This window comes from Cyphomyrmex costatus, unplaced genomic scaffold, assembly GCF_001594065.2.
Source record: "Cyphomyrmex costatus isolate MS0001 unplaced genomic scaffold, Ccosl1.0 scaffold5, whole genome shotgun sequence".
In the NCBI taxonomy this organism is placed as follows: domain Eukaryota; kingdom Metazoa; phylum Arthropoda; class Insecta; order Hymenoptera; family Formicidae; genus Cyphomyrmex; species Cyphomyrmex costatus.
The window spans coordinates 4,628,693-4,645,998 of record NW_017279267.1 but is presented as its reverse complement, the minus strand read 5'-3'; the positions used below and the strand labels follow the sequence as shown (position 1 = coordinate 4,645,998).

Genomic DNA, 17,306 nt, shown 5'->3' with positions numbered 1-17,306 from the left:
AAAGGGAGAAGGGAGGGGCAGATCAAAGAGTTTCTAATGATGAAGTTGGAATGCAGAACGTCTCGTATTACTGTTGATACGTAAACATCGAGTGTATCATATAGTATATTTCATATTGGATTAAACGGTTGTTACTACCAGAAACATTTAAAAAATTAAATATTCTTTCCTTATTAAAATTCAATATAACATTATTATTAGTTGTTTACGAAATTTTAATACTAAATATCTTGGCAATTAATGTCAGAATTCGATTAAAAATCCACTCGAAATTAGCTGAAAAATAAGGTGTTCTTATCTACAACCGCGACACAAATAAATTGACAATCGTTCTAATCGCGCGACGATCGACGGCCGTACTTATCGATCCGTCATTTCTCCTTTTCTTCGTCTCAGGGCGTTCTTCCGCACACCTTCGACATTCGTTCACACGCGTGTTAACCCTTCGTTATCGTTGCAAGTAAAGTTTAAAAGCATCATCTCATACAGGCTCGATCGGATTGCAAGTCATCGGAAATTACCGTCGAGTTCTTAAATTAGTTAATTGAAATTAGTTAAATGAAAACTTTGTTAATAAATACAACGTCCTATTTTCAAGCGTAATTGTAATCCATATTATTGGTTCTTCCTGGCTCATAATTTTATGGAACAGTTGCCACGCCACAGACGTATCTGTTGCCTATATTGGAAAACATGTAAAGCGAAAAAGCACGGTCTTTAATCAATAGGGTAGATGTTTCTATTTAAAAAAACTTGATTCAATGCCATTATTAATAAACATTTTTTATTTTCATTAAATGTACTGGTTTTATTATTAATATTAAACGGATTTATATTATGACATTAAAAAAATTTTGCATTTTCCGTGATAGCTAAATAATTACTTGGTAATACATTTTATGTATATCATGCAAAATTTTTATATGCTCTTTCTTCGAAGAATTATACATAATTTGTTTTTTTTTTAATGATTACAAAACCTCTAAATGCGTAATTTATTCCTACGCAGACAATGTTGGATTTTAAAGACACAGTCGATTTTTTTATTGTAAATTCTAATATTTAAATTTAAATCTTTGAAAAATAAATAAGATACAATCCAATTTTTAGTTAAATTTATTGTTAAAGTTTTCATAAGTATATGTAAGAATATTTTTTAATTTTTATACAGAATAATATAAAAATCTGTATTGAAATTCGGTTCAACAAACATCCAGATTGCAGACGAAGAGTAAAAATTTTACATTGCGGATTATTAATAAGAGGATTATTAATAATCCCGAAACAGTATATTTATCCATTTGATTACAATTATTAAAGCATTTAGGAGGCGAAAATAATTTGTATTTTGGAACTCGATAACTTTGGACATCAACAGACGCGTCGAATTGCACGTGTCGTCCGATTCGACGTTTCATTCGTAACACCTGCAGCCTTCTCCTCTGTCGCTCAAACACGTTTTTCCGTTGCTCGCCTTAGTGCCCTCGGGAACCATCAAGCATACCTACTTTATGCCATTTCTCTCTCGAAACTCGCAACATCGAGCGTTGCCAGTTCGAAGCATTTCACAGCGGCAGACAGCTGCCCCTAGTAACGGTTGGAGAAGACATACGTTGACTACCGAGGGATCTCAAGGTCCTACATCGGTCTGTCATGCTTTCGAAATTATCCTCTCCCTTGCGCGCTCTCCATTATACATTCCCCTACAGTGCGAAAGGAATTCCTAGTGATCGTAATGATAATATCATTACAAATAAACCATAAAAAATATGATCTATAAAATGTAATATAGATCTGCGGGCAAAAAATATTTTCAAAGGATATCCTCGTCGTGTGAGGATATCTTGCAAAAGCAAGCCAGAATCGGTGCAAATTTAATTCAAGAAAATTATACCACTTATAGATTATTAGATATCGAAGGAGTCAATTCCTTGAGTTAAATAAAACATATTGTTATTTTAACTTCTATGTGCGTCTATTCATCTATTTCTGTAATTATTTTTGAAATAAACAACTTCTCTATTAACGTATATACTTAGTAAATAATGAACTAAATTTGAGTCAAATTTTAATACACATTCTTGATATTTAATTGTTTAACTTCACTTTGTTTTAATTTAACTCCACTTTGTTTTAGTTAAATTAACGACATGTTGAGGAACAATAACGATTTATATGTAAAAATAATTAAAAATAACTCAAATTGGGTATAATTTAATATTTTGTTAAGTTGTCATTAATTGTACAGTATGATTAATTGACATTAATTGTAACAGCGTTAGCTATTAATAGCGTACAATTATAACATTATTACATGAAAAGAGAGATGAAAAAATATAACATCGCTTAATAAATGTTCATATATTTCTTTCTCTATGTATGATTTTTCTTGTGCAATTGCATAGTTATCTATGTTTTATTAATGACAAGTTTTCAGTTTTTACACATTTTATCTATGCTTTTCGTTTATTTTGTTCATTATTTATACATCGATAGAATAATTACTTCGCGTTTCACGTTGATTCTTGCTCCTTTTTTCTTGACCTTGCTAACAACCGTATTTTCATTATGATTTCGCAGGAACATCCTCATGGCGTAATGATATATGTGACAGTGACGTTTTTATTGCGCCAACTTTTCATTTATTCCAATATATCAATAACAATGAGAATTATTTAATATATTTATTTATTTTATAATACATTTTAATATTTTAATATATGCGCAGACAATGGACAATGAATAATTGTGCGATAACGCTTGAAATATTCTTTGGAAAAAGTAGAAACGAACAAGAGAAATAATATCACAAAGAAGCAATGAAAACTCAATCCTTTAAATTAAAAAAATACATTTTGTTATTTTTAATTTAATGTGTGTTGTATCCATCCGTAAATCCATTTTATAGTTAAATTTTTTTATTTTTAAAGCAATCCATATTTATGTATGCACTTAATAAATAATAACCTAAATTCTATATATTTCTTGAATTATAAATTGTTTAATTCCATTGTTTCGGTTAAATTAATGACACAAATAGTGGCGATCTATTGAAATGATAAATAAACTTTAGTTTAATATAATTTGACATTATGAATTTAACACTCTGCAGGTACAATTGTAAAGTACTTGTCGAACTATTTATACTGTCGAAAGTTTAACTTGGATACTTCAGCGGCGACAAAAGTTTTATCAAAACTTAAGTTCTCTAAACAACAGAAGTATAGAGAAGTACCTTTCATACGCGCTTTCATAACGAAGCATCGTACAGATTTAGACACAATTAATGATTGAATTGAATGCAAATGCAAGAAATCGATAATGATAAATGAATTTAATGTTGGTTCTTGTTTGTAAATGAATAAATGATTATTTACATCGTCATTCGTATTGTTGTAATCAATGATGATGGAATTTCAATTTCAATATTTCGATAACGATGCACCGTGTTGTATCGACTTAATGAAATGATTTGATTCGATTTTGATTAGCAGAAGTCATGCTATCAATCTCTAATAGAATGCGCGACTTGTGAAATTATTCGACAATGGAGATTATAAATGATGGACTCTTTTTAATCATTCCTTACTATTGTAAGGCTCGGTTCTCTTAGCATAGTTTTTTTGTAATTAACATGCCACGGTAATATTCTTGTACACAAAATGTATATATATATATATATATACTTAAAAAAGGATAAATTTAAAAGTACGTTGTTTATAGCTAAGAAAATAAACGTTATTGACACTTATACATATAAAGAAAAAAGTAAATTGAATTGTCAAGTATAGATTACAAATTTTTGTGAAAATTTATATTTTTTACCTCCCTCAAAAAACTAAATATTTCTATCCAAAAATAATGAATGAAAATATTTTAGTTATTTATAGTTACCGTCGCTGCATTTCCCGTCGTCTATTTGCTGCTTCAGCGACGACCGCAATTTGCCCACTTGATCGTAGCACGATATCGATCCTTCCCGAAATTTGCGACTGCAGATATTACTGTAACTGGTGTCATTAGCCGGAGCATCGTAATAATAGAATAACACCTCTGAAACGACGAGCGGTAAAACGAAAGGAACACATATAACGGAATCGAAATTATTTCACAAAATCAAGCTGTGTACATATATGGTTACAAAATATAATTTAAATATATTTTATTATATAATATTTTAATTTAATCTTTCTGAGATCTCTTATAAAATGTTTACAGAAATTATTCTATGAATACTTTAAAAATTTTAATTTTTTAAAAATCATATTGGATAGGAAGTACATAGTATAGAGCATATACATAGACTTTAAAAAAATTAAAGATTAAAAAATTGTTTTATAATATTTTTTGTACACATTAAATGCATTTTATTAATTTTAGGAAAATGCATTTAATGCATTTACTAAACAAAAATAGAACAAATAATAATTATAATGCATTTACTAAAATTAATAAAACGATTAAATTTAATAAAATTAGTAAAATTTAATGTACAAAAATATTGTGTGGGTTTTAAATTTTTAATTTTTTAAAAATATACTCCTGGTTTTTTATCCAATACATTTTTCTTAAGAAAAATTAAAGTTTTTAACTATAGTATATTCAAGGTTATGACGATTACGGCGAATTCGGACGAAAAGTCATTCTGATGGCTTCGTGCCAAATGTTCAAATGAAATACATTGATGCGTAAGTACTTACGCATGTGTCTAATCTCGCTATGTAACCATCTCGACTTACTTCAAGGTGATTAACTTGGAAGTTTGGCACAAGATTGTCAAAATAAGTCTCCGTTATAACTTTAGTCTAAACTGATCTTTACGTCAGTCTACATTGCCCGATAAATTGTCACAAACATGTCGATCATAAAACATCATGTAAGATTTAAATTTATGACAAATAAATTTCAGTGAGTTTGATGGCATTGCGACGATTAAAGCAATCTTTGTATCAAGTTTTAAAGAAGAAAAAAGTATCAATGACATTGATATATTTTTTATTCGGAGAAAATTGCAGCGGTATGATAGATCGCTTCTTCAGTTTTTTCCTTGCTAGCTACTTTCGCTATTCTGTTTTGCAATTCTAGCCAGGTAGTGTATACATGAGATGCCCTCAGGCGTCACGCACTTTCTCCCGGACGCTTTTCCGGTAGATGCAGAGTAGCGAAAGGGTTAATCCTCCCACGCGCATAGTCTCTGTGCATATGTCGCAGTAGGGATATACCCTCGCGAAACCGTGCAAGGGGGATGCATGTACGTGTGTACATTTTGCACACTGTGGCGCACGCTCCCTTCTCATGCCTGTCCGGCTCCAACACCCTCTTTGTCTTTCTCATTGTCTCCGTGAGTTCGCGCGTTAATCGCAGATTAAGCGAGAAAGGAAGAGGAGAAGATGAACAAGGACTATAAGGGGACTATAGGCGAAAAGAAGACAACGGAAAGGGATGGAATCAGGGCCGTTAGTACTCGTGGTGGTGACGTTAGTGGAGAGTTTATCTTAGCTCTATAAAAGACCATCCGAAAAACATATAAAATGTGGAAGATAGAGGGCGTATGAAATTTTTATTTAAATATTGAATCAATAATTTTTTCCAGCAGATAAATGTACGCGAGAGACATAATATAATAATTATCTATGTTGCTAATAAGTAGTGATGTTATAATGACATACATTGATACATAAGACGAGTCGTGATCAACGTGAAATAAAGTATTAAAACTGCACGAGTGGGCGATGTTAAAGAAAAGACATTAAGCTGTCGATATCAGAAATATATTTCTAAATATACGCGTTTTTTTTTAAGGCATTTAAAAATTTAATTCTCTATACCGTCATTTGAAGTTGCATTATTATATATCCATATTATTAGATGCTATTTATTCATAGATCCATGTTGTTTTTTTAAGTCTCAATGACTACAGCCAATTAGTCAGTAATTCCATTCACCGATTATGCAACATTTTTCTTTAAAATTCGGTTATTAGAGAATTAAAACTTCCAAAATTAAAACGTTTTAAATTTTTCGAAGATACTTCCATTGATTTCTATTGATTTTAGGATGCTCAGTTTACATACTCTCCTGCTTATCTTGATTACCGAAATCAGCTTATTAAGATCTTACAAGGGAAGTACCCAAAGTGATAATTGCGAATTGATACAAAATATATATTGTTGGAAAGGTCTCGCCGAGTAGAGTTTAATATTTCGCTTGAATGACGCCTCTAGACGGCGTTATATGCAACGAGACACTACCGTGTCTCCAGATAGAAATTATACAAAATCTACTTAATGATGATAAGAATTTGATTTTAGGTTGAGTTTCTAGGGTCATACGTGGAGTTTAAAGAAACTTTTTTGAAGAATCCATTTGCCAGATTTGTAATAAAAATGCTACATGCATCAAATGTTCATGTCTGTGAAGCTAGCATATCATATATCAGCATCGCATGAAATGACACCAGTTTTATTCGCATCCACTATAGTTCTATAGTTCTATATCGGTTTTACCAATAGTTCTATCGAATTACATCCAGAAAAAAAAGTTTTAAAAAATGAGGTGCTAACTTCCCGTCTTACCATCCAGCATCTCACCGGATTTCGAACGTATGAGGTGTAAAGTACAAGAATCCAAAGAGTTCTATCATTAAAACTTAATAAATACATTAATAGTTCTGGCTATAAAACCAAAGAAATTGCCCGAAAATGGTACATATTAATACGTACAGATGATATGTTGGCCGATTGGTGAGAGTTCTGATTATTTTATTACAGTTCTAATATAGTTCTGACATTGTTTGAGCGTTTTCTAAAGAGTTCTGGCGACAAACATTGTTAGAAATTTTTTAAACAATTTTTACAGATCGAAAATGGTATTAACACGTACAGGTGATATGCTGACCGATTCGTAATAGTTCTAATTATTTTATTACAGTTTCAATGCTAGCAATATTTATTGCCAGAATTAACCAGTTCACTAAATTTTTTTTTTCCAAAACTGATAGGATTTTACACTCCATTTTTCTATTTTTTATTTGTTTCCAATTTTTTAAATTTATTTTTACTTTATACTTTTTTGTTCTTAATTTTTTATTTTCTATATGATTTTTAGGTGCTATATTGGATCCGCTATTTTAAACTTAAAAACTTCGACTCTGGATTTGTTATTAGCGATAAAAAGACCCTTATAAATAAAGTTCCATATAAATTATTCGCTCTTGTGAAAAAAAAATTTCAGTGAACTGGTTAATAAAACACAAATCGCGGTTTTCATTTTATTTCAGAAACCAAAATAAGAGCGAAGAAAAGAAAAGGAAAAGCAAAAAGACTAATGGTAATAATAACGTTAAAAAAAAAAACGATTATAACAAGGGATCTACTACAAAAATCATATGAACAATAATAAATAGAAATAAAAACAATTAATGATTCAAGTGTTAATAATCACTATTTTTCGCTCATTTCGAGAATAAAACAATTCATAAAGTAGCCAACCAGGTCAAAATTATTTATTTAACGAGCTAATATATAAGTAGTTAATTTATTGTAAATTATTACAATATTTCTAAGCAGAACGTTTCGACTTTACTAAGTCTTCATCAGCCGCAATAATATGAAATTTGACAAACCCCTTTTTTTATTATATATATTGATCATGAATCCAATAATACATTCCACGCTATTTTTTAACCCTACGATGTCAATAACATGATGTCCCTATCCTTACAATATGAAACTAAAGGTCAATATACAATACGAAATTTGGTCAATATACATACGAAATTAGATAAAATAGCGTGGAATGTATTATTGGATTCATGATCAATATATATATATATAAAAAGAGGTTTGTCAAATTTTATATTATTGCGGCTGATGAAGACTTAGTAAAGTCGAAACGTTCTGCTTAGAAATATTGTAATGATAATTTACAATAAATTAACTACTTATATATTAGCTCGTTAAATAAATAATTTTGACCTGGTTGGCTACTTTATGAATCATATGAACATTTTATGCATATAGCATTTTGATTACAAATTTGACAAATGGGTTCTTCAAAAGATAAGTTTATGTCTTTTAACCCTTTAAACTTCACGTATGACCCTAGAAACTCAATCCAAAGTCAAATTTTTATAGGTAGACTTTGAATAATTTCTATTGCACATAACGCTCTCTAGAGGCGCCATTCAAGCAAAATATTGCACAGTTGAACTCTACTCAACAAGACCTTCCAACGATATATATTTTGTATCAATTCGCAATTATCACTTTGGGCATTTCCCTTGTTAGAGAAACCCTGGCTTTCTTTAATACCCGCGTTTAACAGGATATGATGACCCTTTCCGATCTCGATGTTTTTCTTTCGCTTGAAGGGTCTCAGCCACGCCGTACGGATTCAACTCGGTGTCAGGTCGATAGTTTTCCACGCTCTCCGTCGTCGCAATTTTTGCCTGTGTGCTCAACGTGCGGCACCCGTTCGCACCGGTAAGACTGGTTATATCCACGAAGAGTGGCTGCTCGATGAAAGGATCCTCTTGGCGGCTCTTTACGACCAGGTTCAATCGATCGTTCCCTTAACGCGCGTCGTCTCAGACGAGTCGTGCAAAAATGCAACCATTATTTCATACATATATATATACAGCACTTTATTTCACGCCATCGATCACGACTTGTTTTACGTCATTATTAACATCGCTACTTATTACTAGCGTGCACATTTACGTCTCAACACGTTTAATTATCTACTTAAGGACGTTATTGATTTAATTATTGATTTAGAATAAAAAAAATCTGTAGAAAATATTTCTGAAAAAATGCAACTTTCATATGATTTCCTTACAATATCTGTATTCTTGTAATTTATAGAAGAGGCAACACTACACATAGCTAAATTTATTTTATATAATAGTAAAGAAGGAAACCGCTGAGACTTTTACAAAACCAACGTGAACAGGCTTGAGAAAGATCATCCCGATAAGAACACATGAAACTAATATAATAACTGCAACGATGTTAACTATTAATTAGAATTTATTTTACCGTTATTGCTACACTGAGAAAAATTTTGGTAAATGGATGAACCAGAAGATTCTGATATCAATCAGAAAATTCTGGTTATTCTAATCAGAATTATAATAGATTTAACCGGAAAATTCTATTCGTTTATTTATCCAACCAGAATTCTAATTAGTGTCGTCAGACTTTTTCCGGTGTATTATCATTGGCCACATCGATTCTAATTTCTAGCAGGAATTATTATTATTACAGAAATTATTATTATTACCAGGAATTAATATTAGAAATAGAAAGTATATGACTTAAAAATGGAAAAAATTGAGCAGATTGCGTGATTGTAATGGCCGCATGATATTCGGCCTGTTTTTTTAGCTGAATTTCTTGAATTATTCATCTCTTTCCTCATTTTTTCTCCAACGTCAAAAAAAGAGGAAATATAATCCGGGCAAGAAGCCCTCAGCTAAAAAGAACATATTCCTATATACACATCTTTCACTGTTAAATTAATAATGTTAAATAATATCCAATTTAACTTATTTTGAATTATTTGTATAGATCGCCATTGTTCTTCCTCAATATGTTGTTAATTTAACTAAAACAATTTAAGTTAAGAAAATATATTAAACTTGACTAAAAAAAATTTGGATTATTTATGAAGCATATTAATATAGACATATTATTAAACATGTTAATATAGACATTGTTTGACGTTGAAACTAACTATACAGAAAAGGATTAATTTATATTTTGATACAATGGAAGTTAAAAATAATAAAATATGATTTAACTCAAGAGAGAAATTGGATTACCATTGCTTGTTTGTCTGGTAACAGTATTGCAATGTCTGTATTCGACGATGTCACCGGTGCTTTCTATCGAGGAAGTCACGGGTGTCCTCCGCGGTCGGAGATGGTGTGGTGCGACAGCTGGTCCTATATACAAGGGCGTGGCCACGTTTATCCGAAATAATCGTGCGTATCGACGATAGAGCAAAAGCGAATAAGATGGGCGTAATAAAGTAGCTGAAGAACCGCGGCCATCGTACTAATTACCGCGAAAGTATCGAACCGCTAATCGCGAAACGCGCGCGCGAGCGAACGAGCGAGTCATTGACCTTCGCTTCTGGTGAAGAGTTTCGTTCGTGCGTTCCGGCCCGCATCCTTTATGTCTCCGCAGGTAGGTGCGCAAGTGGCCGCAGGAATGTGCTTTCGTTCGAGGCCCCTGAGTGCTTCATTTTTCTTACGTGGACGTCAAGTAGCGTCAACGACGCGTGATATTATCCTCGTCGTCGGTTTATGACTACCAAGCGCTATCCGGATAAGAGATTGCTCGCGAATACGAATGAGAAACTATATATTAGCCTGTTCTTTTTTTTTAATTTTTTTTTAAAGGTAACAGATAGGTGCCTTGCTGGTAATTTTAAGAGATAAAATTCTCGATTCTTTTAGGTAAATCCTGAAGCAGAAAGGATTCGAAGAATTAAATGATAAGACTCGCGACGTGTTGTTTTTTCGCACATTTTTCTTATCTTTACTCTACACTCCTTACTGTTTTGTCATATTCTCTTTTGCCTTTGTTTTTATTATTCTATTCTCTTGAAAATGGTATTGTGCAAGTCGTGCAACTCGGTGACATGCTACATTTGTTCGACGTTTGCATTCTTTAGCTTATTAGTGAAATAAGAAAACACGTTACTTAGTGCGTATTATACGCGTTACATTTATTAGATTCGTGCCGAAGCCTTTTGCAAATAAAATTAAATCACGACAAAATTGAATTTTGTGCTTTAGCCGGCTTCTGTGGCGTCAAGCGAAACCGACTACTCCGTCATTTCTCCATAAGTCACGCGCAAATCGTGATAGATATGCCTCTATACATATAGCATATGTTTGTTACTGTAAACATGTGTTAATGTTAGGTTAGGTTACTTTTTTAGTTAAAAAAAACATTTGAAATAGTCGAAACATTTGAAAAACATGTTTATATGTACAAATAATCTCAGATCTCTAAAATTAAGTAAATGCAAACATTTTTCGAAGAATGTGATTTCGGACTAACAGAAATAATAGATACAAGTGGTTTTTTCTGGTTATTAAATTTTGTTGAACATTTTTATATTATCAGAGATTATAAATCTGTTTTTTAGTATTTACCAAAATTATTTTGTGATAAATCTTATTTATAGTTGATGAAAAATGAATAGATTGAAATTGAGGGGTCAACCACTATGGGAATCACTGTATATTTTTTCAGAAATATATTGCGGCAATACAGTGATAAAACAAGCAATTCTAGCAATACTAGCAATAGTAGGAATATGTTAGCAATATATAGCAATACATTGCAATACGTAGCAATACATTGGCAATATTGCGCATCGAAACATTGTACAGCTGAGGAGAAAAGATTGATAAAAAAATCTTCGTAAAAATGAAGAATCTCTCGGGGAAATATCTAAATTGATAGAACGATCTAGAAATATGATTGCTAACGCCTTAAAAGCACAGCAGTTTATAGAATCACGAGGGAGACCTCGAAAAACAACGGAAGTATTTGAGCTACTATTTCAGCTACTATTTCAGAAATGCAAAGCCGATCCCTTTGCGAGTTCTTTTACACTTGAAGGAGCAAACTAATGCACCAGCAAGAACAATTCATCGAAGACTGCAAGATGCTAAATTGTGTGCTAGAACCTCAAAAAAAGTATCACTGTCGAGTAAGATGAATATTAAGATCGTTTAACTTTGCGAATAAATATTTAAAAACTGTTGAGAAGAGAGAGAGAAGCAGTGGAGAAATATTCTTTGGAGCGACGAAACAAAATTAATTTGTTTATATCTGATGGCGCATTAACTGTGAAAAGGCCTCCACAAATGCTGCAATCCTAAATTCACCAAAAAGACAGTAAAGTTTAGCGGAGGAAATAGCATGGTTTGGGGATGCTTCTCTTATAATAGTGCCGGCCCTCTGTACTGGATCAAGGAAACGATGACAAAAGAGATTTATCGTGACATTTTAAATGATATCATGTTACCTAATGCTAAGGAGAATATGCTGCTGATATGGACTTTTCAGCAAGATAATGATCCAAAATGTTCGTCGGAACTTGTAGAAACATGATTTGAAAATAATCAGGTCTCTGTGATGAAATGGCCAGTACAATCTCCTGATTTAAATCCCATCGAAAACTTGTGGCATGAAGTAAAAAAGACAGATCCAAAGGAAAAAAGTTAAAAATAAAGCTCAATTGTGGCAAGAAATTTAGAAAGCGTGGTACACAATACATCAAAGTCGATATGCGAACGCTTAGTGATTCAATGAGCCGCCGACGTCAAGCAGTTTTGCGAAATAAGGGCCACACTAATAAATATTAGTCAGAAAGACAAGACTTAATTTTCTGAATTTGTTTTAAATGGTTTCCTGTTATACGATATATTTCTCTCTCTCCCCCCCCCCTCTCTCTCTCTCTCTCTCTCTCTCTCATAGTGTAATTGTACCTATTATTTAATTATTTTTGCTAATAACTTTTTGACAAAAATTTAAGACTGAATATTAAAGATCGTTTGACTTTTGCAACTAAGACTGAATTACTTCATTGTATGACTTAGGCGAAAAAATATTTATTTTTTAATAAATGTGAAAAAGTCTCAAAGGTTTATTATCTTTATACGTAGTAATTGATCTGAATATTTTTTTTCTGTCTTTTGCAGATAAAATTACGATTTATCTGCAGTGTACTTATTATTTCTGCTACCATTGTATACAGAGCTTTTATTTTTATAATCTTACATTTTAATTTCTACTTAGATTTGTGATGGAAGTATTTTAATTTGATAGATGATTAGCTTGACATAAAACAGCCAATATCGTTTTATATCCTGACAGTAAAATATTAGTTCTATAATTCGACGTGTAATATTATTTTTCTTTGTATTCTTGAGGGAAATGACTGGATTGTTTTAGCTTTTATTGATCGATACATTTCATGGTGTTGATCAGATAATACCAAACTTCTTTATATGCCAAAAATTAATTTTTAATCATTATACTTAAATTACAGATTTACCTGACGTCGCGTCGCAGTTTTGTTATGTACATTTTGAAACAGTGCAAATTATCGGATTAATTACTATGTATGCGATTGTGTTAAATGGAACATCCCCCCGATAAGTTTACGCGAGAGCATTTCATAGCCAACGACCATAATTCCACAGTGACCGCGTGTACCACAGCCGATCTCGACGATCTAATTTTCTCACGTTGACTGCAATCAGCAGCAACTGGAGCTATCGCACGACATTTAATTATCGCGCAATCATATTGTCATCGGCCCGTAATATCTATATGAAACATCACGTAGCTCGTGCATTGGTACTAACGTGCTTTTGTAACGTGAATCGAATCGAATCACTTTAAAAGGGAAAATTGCGCCCTGCTATAATAACCCGACATCACTCGCCCCCGGAATTCTCCGTTATAATTTATCGCTGTGCCCTTTTCCCCTACACTATCTATCCATTTATAATACTCATGTCGACCTTTCTTTTTCTTTACAGGGAAGAACCTGTACAATAATGAGCACGTAGCAATTAAAATGGTGAGTAAGAACGGAGCGTTTTATGTAATTGCAATACGTAAAAAACTCGGCACACTTCCGACCTCACTTATTACGCTTGCTGTCGCAGGAACCAATGAAGTCAAAGGCGCCACAGCTACATTTAGAATATAGGTTTTACAAATTATTAGGTACACATGGTAAGTATCTCTTACGTTGTTACATTCAAGATTTCGCGTAATAAGACATGAATTGAAGACATAAATTTACAGATACAGGTAAAGCGAAATTAGAGAATATATTGAACAAAACAATTGGAGAGAAAGAAAATATTCGCGCTAAAATATAAAAGACGTTTATAAAGAGTGGCGGAGAAGTAGAAGGTAGTTTATTAATTCTATGACGCCTATAAGATAAATCAATAACTCTCAAATAAACGTTCTCGATACTTCAGAGTGCCGTTAATCTTTCGTCGATGACGTTACGAGAAAATAGTCCAGCAGCAGTTCGAACTTTTGCATAATTTGACGCAGTACGACATGCGAGATATGTAATTTATAATGCTTCAATTTTCATACAACTTGAATAGCTAAATCTCAGTGAAACAATCACGTGCACATATATAATTTCTATACGTTTGACTAAAGCTCGACATAAATTAGCGTCACAAGTTGAAATTGTATCGGAAATGTACACTTCATGCGTCATACTCGAAGAAACAAACGTATTGCTTTTTGCATATATATATATATATATATGTATATATAGGTACCAGTTGTTTTGCATTATTTTGTAATGGCTAATTCTTCGGCCAATTCGAGTCGATTTTTTTAGAAACATTGAGGTCATCATTTCTCGCGACTTCATAATTTTCAGTATACATATAGCGAATATTGAGCAACAGCATTGACGTTTTTCGCGAGTCACTTTTGTACTATTCCATATTCATTATCTTTATAATTATTCCCATTGGGAAAAATACTTAATGATTTATTTAAAAACTTATCATACCGAAACTTAACACATTAAGTTATATTCCATTGAGAGTTGTATTACTTATTTCACAAAGTCATGAAAAATATTCATGAAATATCACAATTTAGTATAATGTCAAATTTTTTCGTACAAGCTTTGTATACTTTTTCTTTGTCATTTTGCGTTGCGTTCTCATATCTACGTCAAATGAGGAATTAGAAAATTTTGAACATTATTGTTAACAAAATGTTTACTACTGAACTATCGTTCATAGAATTATATCTGCCTGTTCTACAGCCATTAATACTGCTCTTGTTTCGTTTTACATGTTCTATTATGATAATTTCGCGCATACACTTGGGGGTGATCTGGGGTGTGATCTGCTTTTGTCGATCGGTATAGTTCATAACACACATATAGAGGGTATACCGGAGGTGTACTACTTCGGCCCGTGCGGGAAGTACAACGCTCTGGTGATGGAGCTCCTTGGTCCAAGCCTCGAGGACCTCTTCGACCTCTGCGGGAGGAGGTTTACCCTCAAGACCGTTCTCAACATTGCCACACAGCTCGTAAGTCGCATTACCGTAACACTTTCGTCCGCAAAACTACCTCTCAAACAACCGCAGTTTGGAGGTCGATCTCAAACACCAAACTATTTGACATCTGGCAAACCCGACGAACATCAACGTTTGCCATTCGCTATTTCTCCTTAGACTGAGTTTCCTTTTTACCATCAGAGCGACTTGTTTGAGAAACTATACTATTTCAGTTAAACAGAAAAATAAAATCTAAAGCTATATATTATTGTACATTCTATGCACTGCGAAAATAAAAACCTATAATTTTGTTTGATAAAATAAAATATGCAAAATGTGTCTCTTTTTTTCAACAGCTCCATAGGATAGAATATGTTCATAGTCGGCATTTGATATACCGCGACATCAAGCCGGAAAATTTTCTGATAGGACGATCCACTACCAAGCGGGAAAAAGTTATTCACATAATCGATTTTGGACTAGCCAAAGAGTATATAGACCTGGAAACGAACAAGCATATACCGTATCGGGAACACAAGAGTCTCACCGGCACGGCGCGTTACATGAGCATTAACACGCATCTTGGCAAAGGTAACGGGCGTTTACTTTTGTTTCGTATACGTGCGTATGTGTGCGCACGCGCGCATTGTGCTGCATAAACCGCCACGTGCTAAGCCGTCGTCTCTTAGCTGGGAGAAAGCGCGGTGAATGTTTTAATCTTCAGCGGATACCATGAAGGGGGAGGGGGATCTCTTTCTTTCAGACTTTAAGTAATATATATAAATTAAAATCATTTAAATTTTAATCATCTTTTAAATATGGAATTATATACATAAATAACCATAGCAATAAGGCTGAAGGCTTAACAGAACTTTGCAGTACCTGCTGAAGATCAGACCATCGCGAATATATCATTTTTATAACGCGTTTGCTGAAATTCTTTTTTTAAATTCTATATCTTCTAATATATGTTGTGAGCAATGAAATTTTTTATTACATGGATAATGTTAAAAGTTGAGTGAAGTGTATACGAAAGGTATGTTTTACCATAAACAGAGCAGAGCAGAAGAGACGACCTGGAGGCATTGGGTCATATGTTCATGTACTTCTTGCGTGGCAGCCTGCCGTGGCAAGGGCTGAAGGCCGACACGCTGAAGGAGCGCTATCAAAAGATTGGCGACACGAAACGAGCGACACCGATCGAGGTGCTCTGCGACGGCCATCCCGAGGAGATGGCCACGTATCTACGCTACGTACGCAGGCTGGACTTCTTCGAGACGCCAGACTACGAGTACTTGAGGAAGCTCTTCCACGATCTGTATGAGAGACGTGGCTTCGTCAATGACGGTGAATTTGACTGGACCGGCAAGACGATGGTACGTATCGAATGATCGTGACGATTTTCGACCCTATTTATTCATGTTATGCAAAAAGCTTTTGCAAAAGCTTTGGTGAATGTCATGTTCGATACATTTTTTATCCGATAATTCACGAAAACAATGACATCAATGGTATGCATGTTAACGTTTATTATATTGGAGAACAACGGTGATAACAGTTGTAGCTAATAAGAGAAAATGAATCGACAATTGAAGCATGATCTTGCATTGACGTAATCTATATATTTGTTTCTATCCAATAACGAAAAAAGGATTTTATCATCTGTGTTATTTATTTATGAACAGTCTTATATAATTAGAAAAGCTTTACGAAGCATGAAGTGTTATTCTGATCTTTGAAATATAAATACAGTAAAAATGATAGCAATATTATTTGCAAACGATTTGACGGTGCAAAGTTCAATTCTTTTCGATTATTTCTTTTTTTCGAAAAAGGATTCTGTTGCTTCCAATTGCTTCTATTTTCTAAATTGAAATCTTCGAGTGTATGTAATTTTTTTTTATCAATCAATTTTCTGAATAATAACTTGTCGAGGTAAGACTCTGACAATTGGGTAAGTAAATCGCCCGCCTATATTCCAACAGACCCGCAACATAGAGCTATGCAGTACCGAAGAGCAGTTTCAAATTTGATTTTAACGTTTGCATGCTGCCTTATCTCTCAATGCACTATCTCTAGCCATCCGACTTCGAGAATCTGAGAGCACTGCGGATGGCGGTCCCCTCGCATATCGGCAAAACTAAGTCCGACAAGGTTGGTGGTGGCTTACGAGCAGTGACAATATCTTAGATAATTGCGGCTGAGTAATTGAGTTTCAATATCTTT

The 17,306-nt window shown here is 33.2% G+C and overlaps 1 protein-coding gene across 5 annotated transcripts in view; it reads left to right on the top strand.

The window, feature by feature from the left end:
* The window catches only part of gish (casein kinase I gish), a 36,777-nt gene that overhangs the window by 14,342 nt on the left and 5,129 nt on the right, over window positions 1-17,306 (top strand). For 4 of the 5 annotated variants that reach the window (XM_018545434.1, XM_018545433.1, XM_018545431.1 and 1 more), the window contains exons 2-6: window positions 13,571-13,611; window positions 13,700-13,769; window positions 14,965-15,113; window positions 15,437-15,671; window positions 16,137-16,456. In XM_018545434.1, the coding sequence (XP_018400936.1) occupies window positions 13,571-13,611; window positions 13,700-13,769; window positions 14,965-15,113; window positions 15,437-15,671; window positions 16,137-16,456 (815 nt within the window). Of the gene's footprint in view, window positions 1-13,570; window positions 13,612-13,699; window positions 13,770-14,964; window positions 15,114-15,436; window positions 15,672-16,136; window positions 16,457-17,065; window positions 17,228-17,306 lie in introns of those variants that run through there. The other variant, XM_018545435.1, reaches the window with a different exon arrangement.